Source organism: Dermacentor albipictus, chromosome 4 (genome assembly GCF_038994185.2).
Source record: "Dermacentor albipictus isolate Rhodes 1998 colony chromosome 4, USDA_Dalb.pri_finalv2, whole genome shotgun sequence".
NCBI classification, from domain to species: Eukaryota; Metazoa; Arthropoda; class Arachnida; order Ixodida; family Ixodidae; genus Dermacentor; species Dermacentor albipictus.
Genome location: NC_091824.1, coordinates 143,162,828 through 143,188,862, shown reverse-complemented (window position 1 = coordinate 143,188,862; position 26,035 = coordinate 143,162,828). Strand labels below are relative to the sequence as shown.

Genomic DNA, 26,035 nt, shown 5'->3' with positions numbered 1-26,035 from the left:
AAGGATTGAGTCCATCATTCTTTTGAAAGTGCTGGGGCATTACGAAGTCCGAAAGGCATAACCTTAAAATGGTAAAAGTCATCCGGTGTAATGAATGCGGTCTTCTCATGGTCGAGTTCATCCACCGCAATCTGCAAATAACTGGATCGGAGGTAGATTGAAAGTTGACATTGGCAAGTTCTTGGCGCACAATAGCCTGAACAAGGGGAACCATAGGAGCACATGTATCCTTGACAAGTGAGTACAGAGCCGCAGGACACATGGCTTCCAGCTCACAATCTTTGTCAGCTGCTCTGAAGGCTGCGGCTGCTGCCATGCAGGAGGGTCCTGTCGGTCTTCATAAAACAATGTTGCAGCCATATTGGGAAGCCGTGCAAATGACTGGTAGATAGAACGGGTTTTTACCTGCTTGAAACGCTTGCACTCCGTGATAACGTCATTAACCGAAGTACAGTTCTTACAAATCAGTAGATGGGAGGCTTCATCGGCGATCCCTTTTAAGACATGGCTGACTTTGTCAGACTCGGGCATTTCAGCATCGGCCTTGCGGCAGAGTGCCAGCACGTCTTATATACAGGCGACATAACTATCGGTGGACATTTCAACTCGTGATGCCAACTCGTGGCACTGACCTTCCGAACCAACAGTTTTCCAAAGAGATCTCACAGCTTTTGCTTGCAGGTCTCCCAGTCATGTAGTTCTACTTTGTGATTTTGAAACCACACTTGCGCTGTTCCCACCAAGTAAAAAATGATGTTTGCTAGCATTACTATGGGATACCATTTGTTGAGGCTGCTCACCCGCTCATACATCTCCAGCCAGTTGTTGATGACGGCACCATCGGCGCCGCAGAAGGTTCATGGATCACGCGGATGCGCGAATATGAGATCAGTATGAGTTGAAACAGTGACGCAGGCGTTGCCGAACCAGGTACCATCTCCTGCTACATCGATGAAGAACTGAAGTGGCGGTCACTGCGAAACTCCGTTCTGAGTCATTACCTCGCAACTCCACCAAATATTACAAAAAGGAAGCCCAATGCACAAACGTATGTATAACTATTTACATAAGAAAATGCTAGAGGTAAACATGGAGGCTAGTACAAAGGTCACCGCTCCAGTCGGCAGTCTTCCACTTCCTCTCCCTCTTCACGCATGGTCCAGTCCAAATGCACCGTAACAATATTTACCACCAAATGAGTACAGTGACATGCTTCTCTGACCAGTGGTCATAAGTGCACCACTTGTGCTCACAACCAAAACATAGTACGTCATACAGAGGATCCACAAAGGTGCACAAATAATATGTGATTTGACGTAACCTTACGTCCATGAGTTGCAGCTGTAATCTGTGCAGTGGTTATCCCGCAAGAAGCATTGCAGATCAAAAACAACCGCAGTGTGGAACACACAGAGTGAGACATTTAACATCACACTACTGCATAGCTTCCACAATGTTGCATGCTAACTATGACATGGAGCAAGTGAAGTTCAAGTAGTTTGTGAGGTCTCAAGTGCTTCATAAATGAGAAAGCAAAAGTATGACTATAAAGTAAAATTTTACCTTGAGATATCACGACTCTTGCTAAGATGATACTGTCTAGGAATGTTCACCTCAAGTAAATGCTGAATAACATCACAGCCATGAATGCTAGGTGCATGTTGATGATCACACACTGAAGCACGTATGTTATGGTGAAACACTACGTATCACTTCTGAAGGCCTATCACTCACATGATCATTTATAATCTGTTGCTAACAGTGGACAACTCCAAATTGAACCCATTTCTCTCATTTTTATGGCTATTTAACAACATTAAGATGGGTAAATAAATGAACCATGTACTGTGCCCTAACGAACAAGTGGAAAAACTCAAAACATGAATATCTCTTTACACTATCAAAGCAGCTTTACAGCCATGCTGAGTTGTGCTTGGAAATAAGCACAGGTTAGGATGATAAACTGTAGCTAATGTCCTCCTACATGATATAAACTAAGTAAATACAAAATAAAACAAATAACCTATTATATTGCTAACCTGCACAAGAACCTACAGAAGTTCTACACTGACCTGCCCAGCATTAACAACAATATAGAGGAGTAATAAAAACTGCTCGCTGATATAAAAACTATCAATTACACTGAACAGAAGGGCAAGATGGTGGTGTCTACTTCTGTCACAGCAGCAGATGACCATTGACCCTCAACTAGAAAGCTGCTTTAATCTCCACTTTCAGGAAAATATGTAACTGAAATGGACAATCATGTAACTGAAATGGACAATCTCGTAACGTACATTTCAAGGTGACACAACTTGCTCTACTGAAGATGCAAACAAGGAAACAAGATTATGTGGTTTATTACAATGTGGCCTGCTCACACAAAGTAACAATAATCCTGTGAAACTGAGCTTCTAGCCAGCAATTGAGCACTAACAAAAGCTGTGCGTTGTGTGCCTCGTGCAGCAAGCACACGAATAAAAGGATGTCAACCAATAACCAATAATATCATAAAAACTAAGTTGAAGTTGAAGGCAAATAAATGGGCATGACAGAATAAAACTATCAACAAACATGCCTGCAAAGGAATTGGACACAGCTAAAATAGGAACAGGAGGAGGACATGTTTGTCCGACAATATTGGCCCAATAGGCAGCAGTGTTATAAACAGAAACACAAGATTAAAGAGAAGCAACACAAACTGAGTTGCAGGGAAAGGAAACCTCATTGTTTCCCAACTCGCAAGGTAGCACGGGCAAACAAACGAGAAGGGGAGGAAGGATGTGATGTCATAACCTCTCCCAAGCAAAGAGTGAAAGTATGGGTGTGTCAAATATAGAAACCTAGGTCGCAGCCACGGCTGTCAGCCCAGGGTCTTTCCCCTGCCTTCTTGCCTGCCGCTACCGACCCGTCGCACGCACTGCCAAACTTTTTCATTCACATAGTCCCAGTCACCCTCCCACGCTGGCTCATGGCCAGACAACTCACTCTTCGGCGCCTGACTCAGGTGCACATACATTGAGCATGCTTATTATTTTTGTGTCTCTTTCTCTCTCTGCCCCCTCCACCTGCAGTTGAGAGCCGAAACTGGCACGCAAGTGGGTGTGCAAATGCATTCACGTCAGGGTTGTCAATGGCGACAGGAAGGGGGGCGAAAATGCGGGCTTTCATGCAGGCAACTCTTGTCTGACATGAGGCAAAAATGCCTTGTCTAAGAGGTATTCGAAGGTATTTAAAGTAAAAAACGCAATGGTGAGACCTTAAAGTATGTTCCTGTTTTAGAAAGCAAAATTAGCTCTCTCTCACCTATGCCACATTGATTAACTTCTGGAAACAAAGGCTAAGAAATGACATTTAATAGTGTGTGTGACTAAGAGCGCTATTCTGTGCATAAATCTGAGCTTTGAAAACACAAATTTCAATAGAGGGTTCAATAAAATGTGACAGAACAGTTATGTTGTTCTTGTCAACATTCTTGCCAGTATATGTGAAACCAGTGCTAAAGTGCACGCACAAAGTATGCTTGTGTCTAGCATGTCTTGGAGTGACAAAAAAAAAAAAGTCTTAAATGCAGGCAGTACACAGACCATGAGGTATGACAGTTTCTATGTGTAAGTGACGTGACCCAATACACTCCATTATCATTTTGAAAATGAATCTGGTGCAATATCTAATTAACTGCAAAAGTCAAGTGGCATATTCTTGCCCGAGGTCCAAGAGCTCTAGCTCAGTGATAGATGTTTGCCTAAAAAACACTGATACACATGGAAAATTCTGAAAATGCAAGGAGTTCAGCAGCTTTACATGAACAGTATAGAGTAATCTGGTTCAACATAGATTCACCCACATTTACGGCAAGTAAGTTCATTTTGCCATATCTGCCAATTCACTGTATTGGACATCCTCATAACAGGCTTAACTGTAACATGATTTCCAAACCCAACTTAGTAATACATGCCCCCGATTCAGCCGATTGCAATACTACTGCCCCAAGAATTTCAAATTGCAAATTGATATTGGACACTAAGAAGAAGAGGTGAACAAAAGTTAAATTTCATGGGGATGTCAAGTAGCTGTTAGTGCTGTATGCAGAGGGTTCGCCAAGAAGTCAGTAAAAATCTAAGATAACTATTTAATGTTTTGCTGTTATGGGTACAGTAAAATTTTTGAGAAGCACTGAACACCACTTAAGAGTTAAATTTGCTTTACTGTAAACTTCACAAAATTGTGGGAAAAAAAAAACAGAAGCATTTGTCCCACATTTCACATCACATCTAAATTGCAGGCAACACAGTGAAAATGAGAATTCTGTCTTTTCCATTTTTTTTCCTCGTAGCTTTCTTAGTTCACAAACGCTGTGACAGCATAGTGAGTGAAAAATTAAGAGTGCTATAAATGTCCCTTTGAGAAGATGTGTGTACAATTATGCATGCCAAGATAGCGCATCAAAAGAAAAAGCACCAATGAAAATTACGAAGTTTAAACATGTAGCATAGATCTTGAGACACTTCTGAATGAATCCTTGCCTTTTATTGACGAGTGTTGCCTACAGGCAACTACCAGAAAAACAAATTTTTTCGTTGCAGAGTTTCGGTATTGAGTACAAAGTTTTATCTTTGAATGACAGGCAGCAAAGGTCATTTGTTGGTTTAGAGAAAGAAGTTTGACACACGACTTGCATTATTTTTTTTTAAAGCACAGTCAGAGGAGACAGACTGATGCAAGATCTCTGGCTGTAGTTGTGACACATAAATTATGTAAAGCAATTGGAACGTGCATCTGTGGTTCACATATGGTGAGAGCTGTTTGCACATATTACAAACGAAGCCTTAGGTTATTTGGGGTGAAGCCCCCTTCCAGTTATATGCCCAGAGTTTCCCCTCATTGCTGAAAAAGTTTCTGCCAAATGCTTTTTCTTTTCATTGATTATGCTTATTCTTGAAGTGTTTTGCACATTTAGATGGAGAATAAAAATTTTGGGGGGGTATTTTTATGTGCCGTCATATTAAAGGGTTAAAGTAAGGTTTCGGAAGCTAGACATTTACATGTTTTCTCTAGTGTCACAATGTCATCATGTAGCGGGTTCACTTCCTTGATTTTCTGGCAACGCTTTACATCAGGTAGATTTGCCCTGTGACTAGACAGGTGCTTTACAAGTGCGTTGGATGTGAATAAGCTCACACACAGAGTTTATATTTTTTGAAGTGCATGAAACTCACCATAGAATTGGAAATTTGTAATACATTCAGCTTGAGTACACTTTTAATGATGCAAGAAACATGGTGAAACTAAAGTTTTAACGGACAAAGCTAATTGGCGCCTCAATAGTATATAAACATAAAGCAAGCTTGAAGACTACCATCACCCAAAGAGGAACCAGTACAAAGTGCCTAAAGAATTAGGCACAACATGAAAACTTCTTTCAGCTAGCAGTAGGAGCTCCAAGCTAAATACCCAACCACTCTTTCACAAGTTCAGCCCCTGCCATTTTCTTATTTCTTTCTGAAAGCAAAAAACCATGAAAGAAAAGCTTGTATTTAGAGTTGCCTTCGAAGCAGTCTGCTTAGGCTGTTGAATGGCCGCTCCCCAAAAAATGAGTGTGAATACTTAACAATTTAAATTGTTTTTCAATTGCTACACAGGAATTAATGATTAGTGCAGGGACACATACGTAAAGAGCCAGTTACAAATCTAGAACAGATAATTTCCTGAAATTACAATACATGTGTTCTACTAATACATATTTAAATGCGCATTATTTCCCCAAGACAGTACACAATTGGAATAAATTGTCCTTTAAAAGTGTCATAGCAACATCACCTGTATTTGACCATTTATTGTCGCAGTATTTGCCCATTGAGGACTATCTGTGCTCTAGAAATGACAATGTGAATTATTCTTGTTGCATGGTTTGTAGTGCCTAACTTGCCTGTCATACTGTATAAATTCCACTGTTCTGTTTATTATATGCCTCTTACACCTTAATTCATTAGTTGCATTTCATTTTGATTTAGCTATCATCTCTATTTGTATATAGCTGTTTGTAATTTTATAATGCCCACCACAAGGCACTGCAGGTAAGACAAATGTAGAAGACAACCACAAGCATTACTTGAGGAAGCCAGTTCAGGGCACTAGCAGCATGACACAAGGCCATGGTCTCAGGTGAAGCTGAATTTGAATGTCGTGCTGCCAACATAGTGCAGCAAGTACTTCCATTTGCAGCCTCTTCACAGCATGTAGGCCAGCAAACAGTACAGGCGTGACAATATATGGCAAGCCATTGAGCCATGATGTGGATCAGCTGCTGGCAACATCAACTAAGCTGCTGCAAATGCCCACAGTGATCAAACCAAACTCAAGCCAGGAGCCTACTTTTTTATTCATTCTGTGATGTGAGAACTAGTTTGTGTGTCATGCTCAAGGACATCGGTGTCATTGCTGCTTTAAGAGCAAAGTTTTATTTCATCTGCATATGAAAACGAGGGGTTTGCATGAACTAATTATGCTAAAAACCATCAAAACTCAGAATAACGGTTTACATCCTAGGCAGTTGCTAGTGGCCCCGCTACAAAACAATTAAATCAATTCATACTCTGAAGCAATTTTGAATGCACGCTCCCACGGATGCCTTACGTCAACCCGTTGACAACCTGTGACCACATGCGGTCAAAGTAGTTCACGCCTACACAGGCAGAAGAAAGAAGAAAATTACGAGGTGGGTGAGGGCGGAGGACAAGCATCGTTGCGCTTGGAGAATCCCTCAACGCTACCGCGCTCAATGGAGCGATCGCTTCCGCTTGGCGCTAGGGAGGAGGACCCAATCAGTGGATAAACCGCGTGGACGGCTCGGCAGCGCAGCGACAAGCCCCGGCGTCTCGAAACCAACAAGAACGGAGGAGCGCCCGTCTACCGCTTCCGCGGCAGCGGGCATTTGACATCACCGTGGAAACGAGAGATGTTTCCCACGCATAGCTTTCCGGCTTCTCGAGGAGACAGCATGCAAACACAGGTCGATCACGAGACGGACGGAACGGGTGGGTGTTGTGGGAAAAACAGCACGATGTGAAGTACACGCAGAACCCTACTTACCGGTCCCCAAACGCGTTTTTCCAGAACTCAGACGCGTCACTTTTGGTTATCCGAAAAGTGTCGCCACAAAAGACGCCGTTGGGGTAAATGGCTTTCAGTTCGGACAGCATGTGGCTAAACACTAGGCTCAGTTTGGTGAGGTTCCTCCGAAAGTGCGACGTCTCGTCAAACATCTTCTCTTTCCCCTCCTTGAAAAGCTTGATAGCCTGTTTGCACTTTCTGTTGAGGTTCTCGATGAACACACGAAAGTACTCGTTGTCATTTAGCAAGTGCATTTTGTCTTCGTGCTTGCTGTAGATTACCCGCAGATGTTGGTACGTATCCGGCAGGATGTCCAAAATGAACGGCGGGCTATTTTTTAGGTTCATTCGCGAGTGCTGGCACAGTTTCACCACTTTGTCCATAAGCTTCCACGTCTTCTCTATAGTCCTTCGGTCAATCACAAATTTGGGAGGGGCCATGGCTTCAGAAAATGCTCCGTGTATTCGACTAAATAGCGACGTAATGTTCATTGCTTGTAAATTCTTAGACCTACTATTCACCGCCATCTTACATCGCCTGGCTATTCACCCTGAACTAGAAAACTACCCACAATGCACAGCTCGAGAGAAATAATTCATGCACAATAAACATTAGTTTTCATTTTCAATACAACAATAAAAAAATTACTAATGTAACTCTTAATTAAGCTGTTCGAATCTAAACATAATGAGGATTTTCTTTTTACGTCAAGAAAATTTCGTTGCCTTATATCTCGCCTCTTTTCCACCCTCTTCCAACATGGCCACTTCGGTGGACGTCATGGTGGACGTCGACGATACAAGCTGGTAAGCCGGGTTGAATTCTGACCTTTTTTATTGAATGACCACTTGACTTTAGGAGAGACGCAATCAAATTGGCTTGTTCAAAAACTGCAAATGTTTGATAAGCTGTGATTCTTTTTTCTTGGAGTCAACTTACGTTTATGATCGACTGTCAGGAGATTACGAGTTGGCGGTGCATGTTTAAGCGCTCTTTTAATCTTGCATGCCAGCAGTTCTGCTCTCTTTTTTCTTTTTTTGTCGGCTCTCAGGTAAAACATCTTGTTAAGGCAGAACCATGCTTAATATTGCATGGTAAGCATGTTATGTCCGTTCACAGTACAGGCAACCAATTCTCGATCCGTCAAGTTTTATATTGGGGTATTCGTCGCTGCTGTTAAAAGTTGTCATCGTTGTAGCCGCCCGTCATTGACACATCATACCGTTGACACTCTGGGAATCCTCATATCTTAGTATATGTGTCCACCTCAAACACTTATTAGCCCCTATGAATTTCCATGTGCAATATCTTGATTTCGAAGCGTCAACGGAGCGAGCACCCGCTATGTTTCAGCTGCCCTGGGGCCGCCCTTGAAAACGTTTTGAAACTGTTCACCACCGCCCGTCTGCTTCTCGCGTCAACTCGACTGACATGTAATCTTAGTTGCGCGTACACGACGCGCTGTTACTTTGTGCACTAAAGCGGAAACAGCAAGGCTTTATCTCCTCCGTAGCATATATTGCGAGATACTGAGCTTCGGGATCTGAAAATTACTTTGATTTTCCGCCAATGAGCGGGTTTCACGCAAGATTGATTAGCCAACACTATTGATCTTTAACAAACTTTGTTCTCTACCGCAGTCGTCTTTAGGTCATTTCCCCTGGGATGTTGCAGACACTAACGTCATTCGTTCACTTGTTATTGTGACGGGTCCAGCCTCGTTATTTGTTAATACATGTTTTGTGTACTCTTCCTGAATCACCGTAATGTTTCTTTTGTGGTTGCGCATTTGCTTAAGGTTGTTTAAGCATATCTTGACCTACATAACTGGCTTCCACAAACACAGTATCTTACTTTAGGTTTCCATAGGTACTGCCATAAAAGCTGCCGTCCGCTGATTTTGTGCTGTGCTCACAATTTTGTAATGAAGTCACATCTGGAGGTGCACTGCCTCTACTAAGATTTAGTTGTGCAGATACATTGGTTTTTAATAAGTGCAAAGTAACGGCTCACCAGACTGTCCTAATGTTTTGTAACGTTTTCTTCATGGTGAGAACATAAATGAAAAAGAAAAAAGGGGGGGGGGGGGCTCATTCATAATTCGTCTCAAATTAGATCACGAGAGGGCTAAAACAGCGCAGGAAACGCTTTGTTTGTTTGGCACCAAATTATGGACAGGAACATCCACACCTGGACTGCTCATTTTATTCTGTTCACCTTGTAATGTTCAGCAAATATTTGCCTGGTTAGAAAGCTTGAGTGTATGCTGAGCTACAGTGAGAATCACCGAGGTTCTTCCATGAGCTTTTTCTTCTAAGCATTCTTGGAGAATGTGCACACTTCTCTCTGTAGTTGTTGACATTGGATAGCGTCATCATCTTTTAGCACAAGTCAGCATTCCCACTCATTAGTGCATCACTGAGTGAACGAGCACCTATGAGTGTGAGTGAGCACTCACTAATTTTGCTAAGCTGTACACTCATTAGAGAGGGTGATGTAGCCCTACATGTTATGTCGCAAAGTCATTGTGCAAAGCATGAACGTAGTGAGCTAATGAAAATGTGATGTCTTTCAAAGCTGAATTTTTATTTCCTGCCGCTTCATGCCAGACAGTATTCAATAGTTTTATCTGACAAATTTGTATAATTCTATCCTAGGTTTAATCATTGCATTTGCGTTTAATATTTAATCTTGTCTGATTATATAATATAATCTTATATCTAAGAACCAGTGCCAAGGTGATAGGTGTCAGCATGTTGGATAGCCTCAGTTAAATTTTGGCTACTGTGGATGGAAATGTTAGCACAGAGCACATGTTTCTCCTTGACAGGGGTAATCTCACACATCAGCTGACTGATGCTGTTGCAGCTATGAAATGATTCTGGAAAAAAAAAAAAAAACACGATTGTAATCTACTTCAGTCTTGCTGTTTTTTTGTGTTTTTTTTTTCTAACATTGCTAATCCACTATCTCTAATCCTATCCAGCCTGTTCTTGATTTTGATATGCATATCCATTAAATTTAAATACTCCCAACTTTCATTGTAAGGTATGTCATTGTTATGTCATTGCTTTAATTTAGTAACCTTACATTTAATTTACATAATGCTAATGAGTGCTGAAATGTTATGAGCTGCTTGATCATTTCTTTACATGTGTCAACCATGAAAAAATTCTGAAGTATTGACAACGCTTCTGAAAGCTTGCACAATAATGTCAGTAAATATGAATGCATATTGCACACAAAAGTAAAAGTAAAATTGTTTATAACTGAAGCCTTAGCAGAAACATTAGTTAAATTTTTCCTAAAGGTGCAGTTAAAAAATCTTTTGAAACTGCCCTGCTTTCTCTCATTCACTAGATTTAGTCTGGATGGCATTTGGGGTTTCTTCACCCCTGTAGACCTACACACACACACACACACACACACATTATATATATATATATATATATATATATATATATATATACATATATATATATATATATATATATATATGTATATATATATATATATATATATATATATATATATATATATATATATATATGAGGCATCATGGTTTTCTTTCCTCTGCCGTGCTATTCATGGCTTCTTTTTTCTTCTTACTTCCTCTTGGTAGACAGGTCGCATAAAGAGCCAGTGTCTTACTTTTTCTTTTTGTTCTCTCTTGTTTTCCTTCCCTCTCCTTTTCTTGTGGCCACCACTTGAAAGGATGCAAGAGCTGGAGAGCGCTCTCCTTTCAGAATGCGACCTGAATACCCTGCGCCAGGTTTCCAAGATGAAGCCAGTTCCGGAATGCTTTCGGGCGTATGTTTGGAAGGTGAGTGACAGCGCATGTGGTGGAAGAGGGTATAGGGATAAGGGGAAAGTGCATGCATGGTTGCTGGTTACTTGAGCTACAGCAGTTACCATATCCTGTGTAATAGGGGTGTCGGCAAGTTAAGAATTTTGGGCCATAGCAGATACCCAGTGCACTATTGGGGATGAATGCACATATAATTTTATTGAGATAGCAATTATATGGGACACTCCAGGCACATTTCTGCCGTTGGCATCGCTGCGATGTTCCATATAAAGTTCAAGGGCGATAAAATTGTCACCATGCGCCATCTGCAGTATGTGCGAATGATAGCGTGTGAGGGTGAGACGGCAATCACGGCTCAATCTCGCTCACTCAAGGGAAGAAAGTGGGGAGGAAGCGCACCATCTTCGTTGCACGTATGGCTCTGGGAGGATGGTAGAGAGGGGGGTGGGGTGGAGGGGCACATTCTACTCTGAATGGCCTGGATTACTGAATATTGAAAGCCATCTGCGACGGGGCCAGAGTACGCCGCGCACTGTGTTTTCATGGTTTAGTTTGCATTGAGAGGCAGCACGAAGGTCAATTTGCCCACTGTTGCTGCCGTGCTTCTTCACTCCAGCGTTCTAATAGCGCGTTGTCGCGGTCTATGGAAAGAAGAATGATAGGTGTAACGTTAAGGGATAAGAAAAGAGCAGATTGGGTGAGGGAACAAACGCGAGTTAATGACATCTTAGTTGAAATCAAGAAAAAGAAATGGGCATGGGCAGGACACGTAATGAGGAGGGAAGATAACCAATGGTCATTAAGGGTTACGGACTGGATCCCAAGGGAAGGGAAGCGTAGCAGGGGGCAGCAGAGAGTTAGGTGGGCGGATGAGATTAAGAAGTTTGCAGGGACGGCATGGCCACAATTAGTACATGACCGGGGTTGTTGAAGTATGGGAGAGGCCTTTGCCCTGCAGTGGGCGTAACCAGGCTGATGATGATGATGATGATGTCGCGGTCTTAGAGTCAGACTCGTTCATGTTTGCTTGTGCGTGTATGACACCATGCTTGTTAATTTAGTTAGTATGCCTTTACTTGCATGTTTATATGGCTGCTGAAACTACTACCCTTACTTTGTATAGCTGTCCACTTATTTGCTATCGCAATGGATGCTTCACCTTTCGAGTGAAGCTGCAACTTTTTGTTTTGCTTAATTTGCTGAGGCCTGCATGTCAAAATTTTGCCGTAACCAGTACCGACATACTGTACTCCGACTTACACTTAGCAGGCAATGTTGCAGAAGTTACACAAGTAGTGCATTCAAGGAAGTCTCACTCCTCGCATTTCACAGTGCAGTTGTTTTTGATCTGCGACTATTTCTAAAAACTAACAACTTCATATATTACAACTGCAACTTGTAGCCGAAAGTTTATTTTAAATCTCATGGTAATTGGGCGCTTTTGTGCTTCTAGTATGCAACATATACTATGTTTTAGATAAGAGTGCAAGGGGTATACTATGGCCTCTGGTCACATAAACATACCACACTGCTTGTTCCATGGTACATAGGTTCAAATCTGTGATGCCTTCCATATAATAATTACATCTTCTACAGCATAAAAGTATGAGACAATATTACATAGAACCACATAACACATACCTATATATTTAATTCATATGTGTTGCACTACTTTTGAGTCGCAAATACAAGTGGTGAGTGAAGTCCCTCTACCGTTCATAGCTTTTCCTGCTGTGTATGAAGTGGAGTACAATGTGGTATGTCCTTTAACAGTGCACTGCACTTTACACACTGAGATAACACCTCAGGACTCTAAGCACTTGTGACAATAACACTGTTTGAAACATGTTGCATGCATACGACATTAGTGCCTGGCCCTGCACTGCAAATCAGTGAATCAGCACTAACTGTGTTAGAATAAAGCATTAGAATATTAATAGTAATGCCTGAATGTTTACTGGCAATATTAGTTTGTTGTTATGTAATGGATTCTTTTTCATTGTTTTCCACTGTAAATATTTACATGAGGCGAATCTCTAAAACAGATATGTGTGGGGCAAAAATTTGAAGATTTTGGTCTTTTGCTGCTGTCTGTTAATTATGCAATTGTTTTTGAAAGGTGTGTCAGAAATCATGTTTTAAGAGACAATTTAGTGATACCTGGTGGTTTATTGATACAGGTTTGCTTGTAGTACAGGTTTATTAGAGACACACAAATTTAAAAACAGCTAGTACAGTGCAATGCTTCACCTGCATTTCAGATGTTAAACCACTGTTTGCTGTTAATCAGCACCTTTTTCTTGTACTGCTTTAAGCCATTTTTCTGTGCAGTCATAAGCCATGTGCAGCTGACTGGTATTTAAGGGAAGAAAGTTTACTGTGGTACTCCTGTGAGATATTGGTCAGAAGGCTTGTCTAATCACTAAGTTTAATTGGCATGCTGTTATAATGTTCAAGTAGTTGGAAATATTCTTAAAAATTAAGGGACTGAAAAAGAATAAAAGTAACCTCTGCTGTAATCTTCAAATATTTTGTTCATTCTTTAAAGAGCTAGAGCTATGGGAGTTATTTTTTTTTTTAAGTGCCCAAGATTGCATATTTTGTGGTTTTTTATTCCGAAATGGCTCTCTTCCTTGAACAAGTGTGTTTTGTCAAATTACAAAACTTTGCTGAGGCTGGCTTGCACCACTGTACATTTCTCTTTAAAAGCATCTTTTGTCCATTAGATTTTGTCATTAAAAAGCGCTGTACAGTATCTTTAAACAAGTTATTTTTATGTTATTTTCATTTGTTCTCATCTCAGCAAAATGTTTTTTGCAATGTACAATATTCAGTGTTTGTCAAAAATCTGTGCTGTGTTTTACTGTTTTCTTCTTTTCTTTTTTTCTCGCACGCACTGTTATTTTTGCAGTTAATTTGTTCAGCACACAAAGAAAACTGCACTTACATTGGTCTCCGCAGTAGGTGCACGCATTTGGAGACCACTGGCATTTGTGCACCCTTGTATTTCTTTTCAAGTGCTTCCTTATCACTCTTTCAGATAAGCTTGGGCGTCAAAGGTAAAGAACTTGGCGATTGGGATGAGATTTATGACCTCTCAGAGCAGTCACTGATTAGAAAAGACTGTCAGACACTTGTTGGTGAGTTGATCTTATATTTTGCCTTTTTGTCTCTTTGCATTCTTTCTTGTCATTGAATAAGTAAATTCTTAAGGCTAATCAAATGTCGATTGTAGAGGAAAGTATGAAAAAATCAGAGTCAAGCTATGATGCAAAGCATTTGGGGCTTTAATATGCTTCTTGAAGCAGTAAAGTCCTTCTGGGTCTGTGTCAAAATTTTGTCGTATTTTGAGCCTAATGTGGATTTTTAACATACTAGTAGCATTTAGTATCCTTAATACCAGCGGGACATTTCAGTACATGCAAAAATGCGAGCTAGGATCTCCAGCAACTCTCGCCATGGTCAGTGTACTATTTCCTATGCTATCAAATGGAGCTAAGAAGTGTAGATTGGACCATGACTTTAATTTGAAATGCTCTTTTTTTTTTTTCACTTGAAATCATATTCACACTGCACTAGCTTCTTTTTTTATCTGCAGCACCATTGAGGAAAATGAAGAAACTTGAACAAAGGTTTTAACTGCACATTATTGTTTAAGTATGTTCTTGTCACATGGGGCGGACATGTAACTTGATTAGTCAAAGGTAAAATCAAGCTGACCACAAATATAAATAATAACAAGACATCTTCCATACAGGAGCCTTGTTCACAATCAAAGGAAATCGGAAGATGTTATATGTATGCATGAGTAGATGGCACAGGCAGCAGGCTTAAACAGAAGAAAGGCTGCCGTCTAGCAGCTCAGCATGAAATCCATAGTTTACATTAGTAATGATTCAAGTTACTGACATCAGATTTCTTTCAGTGGCTATCACGTGTGCACCACCCCAGTCAATATGTCACACAGAATGTTCGGTGACAGTATTCCTTGAGGTGCCTTTCAGTGTTTCAGGTCTTGCCTATGTATGCAAGGCTCCTGCACGGAAGCCAGGACATATTGTTATTGTTTATGTTTGTGGTCAGCATCCATTTTGCTTTTGATTATGATTTATCCCGACTAGATGAGTATTCATCAAACATTCGACTTCGTACCTTGATTAAGTTAGTCTGCCTGTACAGCTATGATATCAAAAAGTTCTTGTTCCCTAACAGACAGGTTTGGCAACGATGAAGAGGAGAAGGTGTCTGTATTATGTGACCTTGAGTCTGTGCTGACTCGGTTTTGCAAGACAACTGGCCTCCACTATGAGAGCAGCAATGGCTGGATGGAGGTGCTGGAACCCCTCATTGCACTACATCTGTCAAAAGAAGAGCTGTACATCTGCTTCCATGCCCTGATCACCACCTATGTCCCTAGGTAACATGCACCCTAATAGCCAACTGCAACAAAATTTTGAACTGCATGAAAAGCATAGCTTCAGATAATTTAGATTGTAGCAGCATACATATGAAATTTTGTTCGAAATACGAGTGAATACATCTTGAAAGGCTAGCAAAATTAAATGTTTTAAGTACTAAAACTGCAAAAGATGCTGCATTTATCGCTCGCTGAACATGAAGCACGACTGAGAATGCACAGCTCTAAAATTGTGTGCCGCCAACAGCACTCTGAAAAATCTCAGGCTTGTGTCGTATTTGCTAACCTCCAAGTGGCATGCGTTGTGTGCTCAGGTGCTGTTTAAAAGTCGCTGATAACAAAATTATACAATTACCAGCCCAGCAGCTTTTCCAAAAGTGCTTAAATATGATGAACTACTCATCTATAGCGACTTTAGCTAAATAGAAATTTTATTACATCTGGCCTATAAGGACCACTGGCATCACATTTTCAACTGGTTATATTTTTGCTTTCAAAAATGTTACAAGCCCTGTAAGCCACAGAAGAAAATATTGGCAAGCATCAGAGCGCCCAAATTAATATACTAAATTGCTTGTTTAAATGAACCAGTTTTGGTTTTGGTACATGGGAGGTGGATGTGTCGTGATGTCACGATACAATAGATCGCTTTGTTCCTACGATCACTGTAGCTGCTATATGCGAGCGCAGCCAAAAGAAGGGTGCATAGCACTCTTGTTTACTTTTTCTTATGGGTGACCTAGCCATATTATTATACGGCGTAAGCAAACCTTGCTCACTGTCATGATGTCGCGACAATATCGATGACTACCAGGCTGGCATTTCGAGACAACTTCAGCATAGAATTCAAATATTTTATGAACGTTTCCCAGCCTTCACTGTCCTCAAAAGTGTTGTCCTTTTCTGTGCAAGAAGGGTGTGGTAGAGTTTATGCAACTTCAAGAATATGTGTCATTATGTTTTTCAAGACCAACTGCAAAAAAATTTCACTGTAGGCAACAAAAGCACCACCGGGTGACCCCATCGTGCCACTGTAAGCACACTTATGCATTTCAACTTTTTTGCTGCAGGCAGCGCTGTTGTGCAAACCTTGAGCACTGTGTGCATTCATTCTATGTGGCTCACGAAACAAACATGCAGCTTTTGCTATTAATGGTGCAAATGAAAGCTTGGAATGTTCATATGCGTTTGTAACGTTGCCCATGCTCTGGAAAGTGAGAGTAGAGTTAGAGTGTCATCTTCTTTGTTAACTCTTTTTCTCACACCATTTCTTCGGAAAGTGGTAGATTTTCGCTGGCATCACGTGTGCACCACCCCAGTCAATATCGTATCCCACGGAACGTTTGGTGATAGCGCTCGAAGACACTTTTTTATTTTATACATTGTGGCAGTGTCCGGCAGCGGCTGCAGCTTTGCCAGCGCCGGCAAAGCTGCAGCCAAAGCAAGCAGACCTTCCACATACAGCACAAACGTGATCCCACAGGGGAACGATGGAAACATACACCTGCATGATGCAGAATGCTCTTGCCACAGGAGAAATCAAGTGCTTGTTTTAAGGAAGAAACTTGACCTGAGGATGCCTCTAGCTAAATTGGTTATGAATGAGTTCTGAAGTTGAGCTGGTTATGAATGAAGGGGATATCCCCTTCAGGTGCTGTGTGCACAATTGTACATGCAAGGATCATAAAAGCAAAAATACGAATGAAAATAATTGTGTTTAAAATGTATTGCATACATGTTGAAATACTTCTGACTGAATCTATGCTGCAAGATTGAATACTGTGTGTAAAGTAGTCAAGGGGGCCGTTTGACAGATATCCATCTGGTCAAAAAACATCTTAGACAGAATAAAATGCAGTCATTGACTATGTCAAAAAAATGCAAATATGATGTTTCGGAACCCCTACAGGTTCTGAAACCTGCAGGGGTTTAGTAAAATGAGTTGTAAAGTAGGCAGCTTGTTGTTTGGTTTTGGTGTCAGATTCACTTTATTCAGTATTTTTCACTATTTTACATCAGGTGTATTTTTGAAGTGCTAATAAGATAGATGCTTTTCATGTATGCTAGACATGAAATGGTTAATGTTCTCGTATCTGACCTATCTGTGTAGAGTTCTCATAGTGTCCATAATGTAAACTTGACAGAACTCAGAAGAGTTGAGGATCCTTAATGCATTCTGCAGCTCTACCCTTTTCATCATTCTGGAAATATAATGAACGTGGCAAAACTAAAGTTTCAATGGACTGAATTAATATGCATGTGAAGGGAATGTGCAGTAGACTTCCAGTAATTCTACTGCGTCTATTTGAAGTTTTGGTTAATTCAGTCGTGATCGAATGTCCTGGCTGGTGCCCACACTTTTCTATAGAAAGTGTGGCAGATGAAAAACAATTGATCTGCAAAGTGTGAGGAGTGAGACTTACTTGCTTGGCTTCCACAGCTTTGCATGCTATGTATGAAATGGAGCATAGTGCTGCTACAGTAAAGGAATGGCTTCGATGACAGGCTTACTTGATGGACGGCCAGGCCTTGTTCATGTGTGGCTGTGTGTTCCCCCTGCAGGCACTGCATGAAAGATGGAGCCCCTTTTCACCTTTTGCGACTGCTGCTGTTGTACCATGACCCCGAGCTGTGCTCGTTTCTCGACACCATGAAGATCACCCCAGACTGCTATGCCCTGCCTTGGGTGAGAAACTGTCTTTACTGGCCCTGACTTGCGAGTAGCATCTCCGACCAGTTAGAAAAATTCTGGTGCTGAATCACTTGTAAAAGCACACTTCATTTTAATGCAGCTGCCTGCATTGTGTGCCTGCAGGTGCCTGCAATACTCTTTTGCATCGGTGCCTTTGACGAGTGTTTATGAGCATCTATGTTAGAACCTGTGTCTTAACCTATGAGGCTGTAACTTTGAGCATGATAATGAGACTCCAAATTGGAGCAAAGATCTGTTCAATGAGCAATAAGATAGAAAGTTATGGGCATAGTGCTAAGAAATAGCAAAATGGCAGTACGAATTAGAGTGCGAAAGCAGGTGGCTTACATTTAAGTAGAGATTAAGAAGAAATGGATTTAGACTAGTCATGTAAAGTGCAGAACGGTGTCCGTATTATGTAAGGATACATTTCCTTCAAATCTATTTATTGCTTATCACCCCTCACAGCGAGTACTCAATACTGGTGATAATGAATTCTTCGTGTCATGCTAGCCAATGACTAAAGAGGTGTCGATAGTGGCATTGTGGATTACGAGGAAAAAGAATTGAAAATAAAAAAAAAATTGTTGCGCTACATGGCCCCCGATAATCAGTTATCTGTTGCAGTTACAGAATAAAAATCAGGGAAAGGGAAATGCAGTCTAGGATAGCAGAGGATAAGAGAGAGTATTAGAAGAAGACATTTACAGGTTTATGATATAGTAGGTTGAGATGGGACAGGGGTAACTGGACCTTGTTGGTACAAGCCTTTGTCCTGCACTGACGTAAAGTAGACTAGAAATGATGATTATGATGCCTGAAGATGCTTACTGAAAAGACCATCATGTTTGTCCAGAAGCTCCACCTCTTTTCACAACACAGCTGAAAATAGTTGAGAACACGATCAAGCTTCAGCCACAGTATGGGCATGTTATGTGAACTAGAATGTAACTCACAACTGTTTACTTATTTATTTTATCCAGTTGAATTTTTTTCTTAGCTGCCCTTATCCTTGTTTTATAAGAATCTGGTTATTAAGAAAATATACCATCAGTAAATATGACCAAGTTCATGCCTGAGAAGTTCAGCCTTGCTGTACTCCCTGCAGGGTCACTGAAGATTTGCATTGCTACAAATTATATATTGCACATCGTGAAATAATGAAGTGTTGCATATTAACATATGTTACGATAATATGTAATCATTTTAAAGATTTCTTATTTTGACTTTCAGTTTCGAAGCCTTTTCTCATCCACTTGCGACCTGAAGGTGATCCAGAACATGTGGGACATCTACCTTCAGCTGGCTGACCCATTCCTTCTGTTTTCTCTCAGCCTTGTGCTCTTGGCAAACACCAAGTAAGAGGCCGTCACACTGCCTTGTTGGTTGTCACGAACTTAGCTGGCAGAGTGCTTGCAGTGGTTGCCATGACACTCCGTTGCCTTGCTTTTGCCTTGCAGAGAAGAAATTATGTCCAGGAAAGGTGACAGCAAAGCTGCAATCATAGGTGAATGACTGCTTCCACTTCTGATGTCAGTTTGATTTAGCACAACTGTTGACAGGATGTTTTGGAACACAGAAACCATGAAAAGAAGCTTAATCATCTTGTGACTTGGGCATGCAGTTTGAGCTACTTTTAATATGTAGAGAGGACTAAGTAATAAAATGTCAGTTGTTTTAAACCGGTATTTTCTTGGGTCAGTGTGTTTCAAGCAGGTGATACAATTTGCAGAGGCCACTTTTGATATTTATTTCGTGCACCCGTTAGTTACGTCAGTTCCTGGGTCGTGAAGAAAGATGTTCATAGCTCAGGAAACTAAGAATATCAAATTTTTTCTTGGCTTTGGGGCTCCAAGAGTCTCTTTGAGCATTTGTATAAGAGTTGTGCCATATCTATCTGCAGTGTTTTTAACCTATCCTCTTTCCATTTTGTTTCCGCAGAACTCATATCGTCTGCTCCATGTGCCTTAGAAGCGGAAGACATTGAAGATTTCTGCTCACTTGCCCAGTTTTACTCAACGAGGACTCCCCTGTCTTTTAGTCGGGTATGCTTTGCCATTGTTGAGAAGAGAGAAGTAGGCTGAGCTGGTTGCTATCAGTTCGATTTGTAATACGTGTGGCCAATGAAAGGACAAAGTAAATATAGAAGGTGCTGGCAAACATAATGACATCATCATCATCATCAGCAGCAGCAGCTTATTTTATGTCAGCTGCAGGACGAAGGCCTCTCCCTGCGATCTTCAATTACCTCTGTCCTGCACCAACCGATTCCAACTAGCACCCTAAATTTCCTAATTTCGTCGCACCACCTAGTCTTCTGCTGTCCTCTACTGCGCTTCCCTTCTCTTGGTACCCATTCTATCACCCTAATGGTCCAACGATTATCTAATCTGCACATTACATGACCTGCCTAGTGCCATTTCTCTCTTAATGTTGACAACACAATGCAACTGTGTACTACTTCCACTTGTTTATTTGACAGCTGGCGAACAGGCTTTAAAAGGCAGGTATTTGCCGATGTTCTTAGGCACTAAATTTCTTAAAAGCCTCGAGTCACGACATAAATGCTCGTGTGTTGAGAGATGGACATTACATACAAGGAAAGGTGATATGCTTGTCAGTGTAGCTTAAGTCAATTTTCGAAAAGGAATGAAGGTTCTTTGAGAAACAATAGTACTTGAGCAGCACCACATCACGCACACGCCCCATTTCTACAAGTGCACTTTCTGTATTCTCGTGTTTTATATTTCTTTGCCTTTGCATTTGGTACGTTTTAAAGCCTGTTCATTGACGCTGGAGACAGTGACAATACCTTTCCTCACCCTGTTGTAGCTTTCCAGCACCACGAGTTTCGCAAGTGCAAACAAGACAGCCACGACTCAGCAACATTTATGCTCTTAGTGGATTTGTTTCTTTTGACGAAGAGTTGTACGCCACTCCTCTAGGGATAAGGAGGAAGAGGGAGGAAACTGTGATAATCGAGAAGATATTTGAACATTTAAGAGTGTTTACGCTGTGTGGCAATCAATGGATGGTTTTGATCATGAAGGTAGTGTTCTCCGAGTGACAAAAATGTGCTCATCCGAGTCATCTCCCATGTGCAGGAACACCATGCCATTATATTTGGCTCAGAAGAGTGTGTGGACAGGGACCTTCCCCAGGCATTGTGCCTACCCGTGTGTGTCTCGGAGCTTGTCACTACGAACAAGCTAGACAGGGTAAACGTCTAATGCTGAACACAGCTCTCTCTCTCTCTCTCTCTATCTTTTGTTCGCATGTTTGAGAGAAGGCTGGGGGGGGAAGACAGTTCTCAAACGTTTTGAGCCTGTATGCTGTGCTCATCGCAAAGCTTCAGGTCTTCCTTTTTCTGTGTGTGTTGGGGGGCTTCTGGTTTCCGACCTAAATTTTGTACATAAGCTAAGCCTTTTGCTGAAGCTTTAGGTTATTTCATAGCACCATTTATGTCACCATCATTATTTTTTAAAAAGGGCCCTGTTTGCTATTATGACTAAATCATTTCTCTTCAAAGGATTATTTAGTATATGATCTTGAGTTCAACACCAGAACAACTGCAAAACTTATTAATGTAAAAAACTAAAGTTATTCAACCTTTAAATTCATAGAGAGTAGAAGAAAATGCTCTTATCCCATTTAAGACGTCTAGTGACACAAATAAGCTTCTACTAGTTAGAGCAGCAATTTCATTGACATGCACCAAACTAATAAAAGTCTGGTTTTACACTTTGCAGCATACATTGGTGCGCTACTTTGTGGTGGACTGCCGGCCTGCTGACCAGTATAACAGTGGACACCTCAAAACAGCATTCCATCTAGATGCCAGCTTGGTTAGTGCAATCTCTTGAGCTTGCAAAACCTCCTATTCTCATTCAGCTTTGAAAATTTTCCATTTATTTATTTATTTAGTTATTCACTGAGTGATTATATTCAACATGTCTGCGAAGTGCCTGCGCTATGAGGGACAATCCTGTAGTGGGCTTTAAGATAATTTTGACCATCTGGGAGTTCTTTATTGTGCATCTTTATCTGAATGCACTAGCATTATTGTGTTTTTTTCCCAAATATAATTTGGGTATGGCAGCTTTAAACGTAACTGTCAACTTCATCATCAGTTACAGAATGCTATGCCACTGAGCCAACCTGTCAGGCTTGCTTTAGCTTGTCTTTTGTCTATTGTGCAAGGGCAAATCAAAAAGTCTTTGCCCCTATATTTTTTTAGCCAAATTACAGCTGTGAATGTGAAGTCAACATATCCATTCCCAGCGGTGGACCTTTCTTGGACCGGCCTGGCCTTATCTGCCAGTAGCTCCGCGGCACGGTGCTGCTGTCAATTGTTCAAGATGGCTGTTGTGTTTCACACGTCCACGATGTACGAACAACGAAGTGTGATCCGCTTTCTACGGAGCGAGGGATGAGCGCCCATCGAAATCGACAGGGAAATGCAGCCCACATATGGGCAAAGGTGTCTCGCTTTGAGAAGTGTGAGGTGGTGGTGTGAAGGTCGTGAAGACTTGCATGACGATGAGCGTTCAAGGAGGCTGCATTAGGACGAATTCTACCACAGGGGCATCTCAAATTTGGTGCTGCGATAAAACAAATGTCTTAAACAGTGTGGGGACTATGTTGAAAAATAGTGTAAGGTACATCGAACAGTACATATATTTGTAATTACCTATATGTACCTTATTTTGGCTAATAAAGAATAGAGTCAAGGACTCTCTGATTTGCCCTCGTACTTGCATGAAGCTAAGGACTGCCATTTTTGAGCATGCATTTGAGGTTCATTATTGACAGAGTTAATGGTATTGTGGCTCTAGGTTGTCTTATATGCAGTGTCAGGGCTATCAGTGAAACTACTAATTCCACATTTTGTCAAGCATTTCTTCCTAGGCTAGTACTAGGCACTAATGGGAATGTTTGCTGTAACATGGACGCACTCCTGTGGGTGCATATTTAAATAAGAACAGTCATCACATATTGCTTCTGCCATGTTTTGGTCACGCATGTTTGAACTTTTTGCTTGGGTGCAGCTGCCTCAGACTTTTGACAAAGTGGTTATTGGTGGCACATAATGTTGCATTTGTGGTCTATATAATCAGTACATTGTGCGATTACCAACCTATTGAGCCAAGACTGCGAGCATAACATTAGCAAAGAAACTTGAAAGGAAACTAAGTATGCCGCAACCAGAAATTCAACAGGAAAATGTAGGTGTAATGTTAAAAAATTGGTGGATGACATCGTGAATCAGAGCAAATGTAGGTGGCTGATACTCTAGTGGGGATTATGAGAACAAAATAAAGTTGGGCATGTAATGCATCAAACAGATAACCAGTGGTCTATTGGAGTAACAGCCAATAAGGGGGACATGTATTTGGGTGCATTAGGCAATTAGATGAAGTGGTAAAATTAGGAATCTTGCAAGCGAGCGTTGGAAGAGTTCAACTGGTATAAGGCACAGGAAGTTGCAGATTTTGTGGAAAAGCTTTTTTTCTTGTGTGGGACTATAGATTGGTTGATGAAAATTGTCATAACATTGTAGCTATTGGTGGGGCTGAACTGTATGTTCATAAAGTAGTGAGGTTGTTTTTTCCCATTTTTCCTGCTTACTTTGTATGTAGCCTGATCATGTCTTATTGTGTGCAGATGTTGCAGGAGCCACGTGCCTTTGAGACGGCTGTGCAAGCACTGTTTGCGGCCCAGAAGCAGGCCATGGAGGCCAACTCGGTGGCAAGTGGTGAGCACCTCTGCTTCATGGGCAGCGGTCGTGAGGAGGAAGACCAGTATGTGCACATGGTGATTTCAAGCTTCCTCCAGAAGCATCTGCAGTACGTCAGCCTCGTCCGGGGTGGATACAAAGGCAAGCAGTGTGGCCTGCTTTGCAATATCTCGCGTGGATCAGCGAGTACAATGAGGCATTTTGCAGCGATAGTTTATAGGCCTACAAGCTGCATTCGCACTCATGTTTTATAGTGTTTCTTGCTATTTTTAATTTTAAAAAACATGCTTCTTGCACTAATCGCATTGTTTTAGCAGGGATAGTCTGGAATGCATGCATGAAAGAGGCAATGGTTTTTTTGCAATAGCAATTATGTGAACACTCCAGGCAAATTTCCAGTCGCTGTCACCGTGATGTTTTGTATGAAGTCCAAGTGTGATAAAATGGTGGCCACGTGCCATATGCCGTAGGTGTGAGCCAAAGCTTGCAAGGGTGAACCGAAGATGGTGGCTCGATGCAGTGGTGTCTTCTTGCACTCACAAGGGAGGAGTGGGTGGGAGGAGAATGCACCCTGTGTTCTCACATGCACAAGGAGAGAGGGGGGCGGAGATGTGAACGCGCTTAGAGGGGGGGTTGAAGGCAGCAGGTCAGTGCGCATCTTCTCCTCTGCTTCAGCTGTGGAGGCGGCTGAGCGCGGCTGCATGCATCTTATCTTGGAGGCAATTCTGTGGTGGGTTTGAAGGATAGCGGGCCTGAGGTAGCTCATGGCTTTGTTTGCGCTGTGTACTTGCGTGCCTAGTTCACGTTGAAGTGAGGGGCAGCACGAAGGGGGATTTGCTCAGCCACTGCTGCCGCTCTTCATCACGCCAGTGTTCTGACAAGTGTCTGCGGTCATTGATTGAGATGTCATCGTGTTTTTCTGTGCATGTGTGACAATCTACTTGTTAATTTAGTTAGCAAATGTTTACAGCAGTTTATGTGGCTGATAAAACGACTAACCTTACTTGTATAGCTGTCTAATAATTTGCTATCGTAATCAATACTTTGCCTTTCGAGCGAAGGTGTATTGCTGGGATACCTTCGCAAATATATATTTAAAGAAGTGAAATAAGAAACTTCATCAGCTATAATGGTTGTGCATAACGACTTGTTAGAAAGTAGGCCGCTGCACAGTAGCTCTGTGGCCACTGGCCACTGTACATGCAGAGTTCATCTATGCACATGTTTAATGGGTGCAAGCTGAGCCATAAGTCCTTGTTTGGCCGAGCCTCTCATCAGTGCACATACTTCTTGTCCCTGGCTTTGGCTATGCCTGGTTCAACAGTAAGTTGGCCTTTGTGAAGAACTGCTTTCCTGTTACACAGGCCCATATCGTGTGCTCCGCCAAGTGACCGATATCATCTATGAAATCGTTCTAGCCACGCCCACTACATCTTCCGCTGTGACAACCAATGACATTGTCCACGTCGCCCTACTCAAGTTCTACACCGATCCACACGTCTTGGATATTTAACAGCATCGTAACAGCGCTTTTGCCGGCGGGGGAGTAGTATTACGACATTATTTCGAGATACTCCAGAGACGAGCCACCGCGAGAACGACGAAGTGGGTCTGTGCCCTTGGCGCGAGCAAATGTTGGCCTGGCGCTCTGACTCCAGTGTAAATAGCCTGTAGTCTCTTCCGTCTGCGTCTTTCTACACGTAACAATATGAAGACATCGCAAGAAAGTCGGGCCATACTAGCATAATTACGAGTGCCAGCACGTGTAGTGCAGATTGTGCTGAAAGCAATGCATCAGCATGGTTCATGACATCCAAGATTTGCAAATGTTGTGTCGCGAGGTGCTGTAAATCTTGTCATCATAGCTGACCGCACTTAGTGCCTGAAGCCATCATCTGATGGTGTCCACAAATTGAAAACAGAAGTAAAAGAAGATATGGATATTCACACCAATTTTTTGAAAAAATGTAGCAGTTTCACCAGAAATGCATTGGTGGCGATAGCACAGGGACAGGTACGCATAGTAAGGTTTGCAGTTTTATCACTGTCACATGCACTCAGGCCAATGTGCCATCCCGCTGAATGACCCTGAATACTCACTGTCGCAATGTGAGCAAGCACTTTGCACCGTGTCCCGAAAACTTGAGATTATGCGACCGCCAACACTACCTGCACGAGAACGCAATGCGCATCAAGGTACCAACCATCTCTGCTCTCACTTTGCACTTGCCGCAGATAACCTCGGATATACGGCGTGTCGCCCACGTA

At 41.7% G+C, this 26,035-nt stretch overlaps 2 protein-coding genes across 3 annotated transcripts in view; one reads left to right on the top strand and one right to left on the bottom strand.

Annotated features, from left to right (window-relative positions):
* Positions 1-7,685, bottom strand: part of Cbl (E3 ubiquitin-protein ligase CBL) — a 71,538-nt gene extending 63,853 nt beyond the window's left edge. The window contains exon 1 of the mRNA XM_065448467.1: positions 7,093-7,685. Within this exon, the coding sequence (XP_065304539.1) occupies positions 7,093-7,640 (548 nt within the window). The 5' untranslated portion in view covers positions 7,641-7,685. The remainder of the gene's footprint in view (positions 1-7,092) is intronic.
* A 103-nt stretch (positions 7,686-7,788) lies between these two features.
* Positions 7,789-26,035, top strand: part of TBC1D23 (TBC1 domain family member 23) — a 39,534-nt gene continuing 21,287 nt past the window's right edge. The window contains exons 1-11 of one of the 2 annotated variants that reach the window (XM_065448468.2): positions 7,789-7,919; positions 10,828-10,936; positions 13,962-14,061; positions 15,134-15,338; positions 17,901-18,024; positions 19,264-19,388; positions 19,491-19,537; positions 19,972-20,075; positions 21,135-21,248; positions 21,780-21,875; positions 23,695-23,908. In XM_065448468.2, the coding sequence (XP_065304540.1) occupies positions 7,801-7,919; positions 10,828-10,936; positions 13,962-14,061; positions 15,134-15,338; positions 17,901-18,024; positions 19,264-19,388; positions 19,491-19,537; positions 19,972-20,075; positions 21,135-21,248; positions 21,780-21,875; positions 23,695-23,908 (1,357 nt within the window). In that variant the 5' untranslated portion in view covers positions 7,789-7,800. The remainder of the gene's footprint in view (positions 7,920-10,827; positions 10,937-13,961; positions 14,062-15,133; positions 15,339-17,900; positions 18,025-19,263; positions 19,389-19,490; positions 19,538-19,971; positions 20,076-21,134; positions 21,249-21,779; positions 21,876-23,694; positions 23,909-26,035) is intronic. The other variant, XM_065448469.2, reaches the window with a different exon arrangement.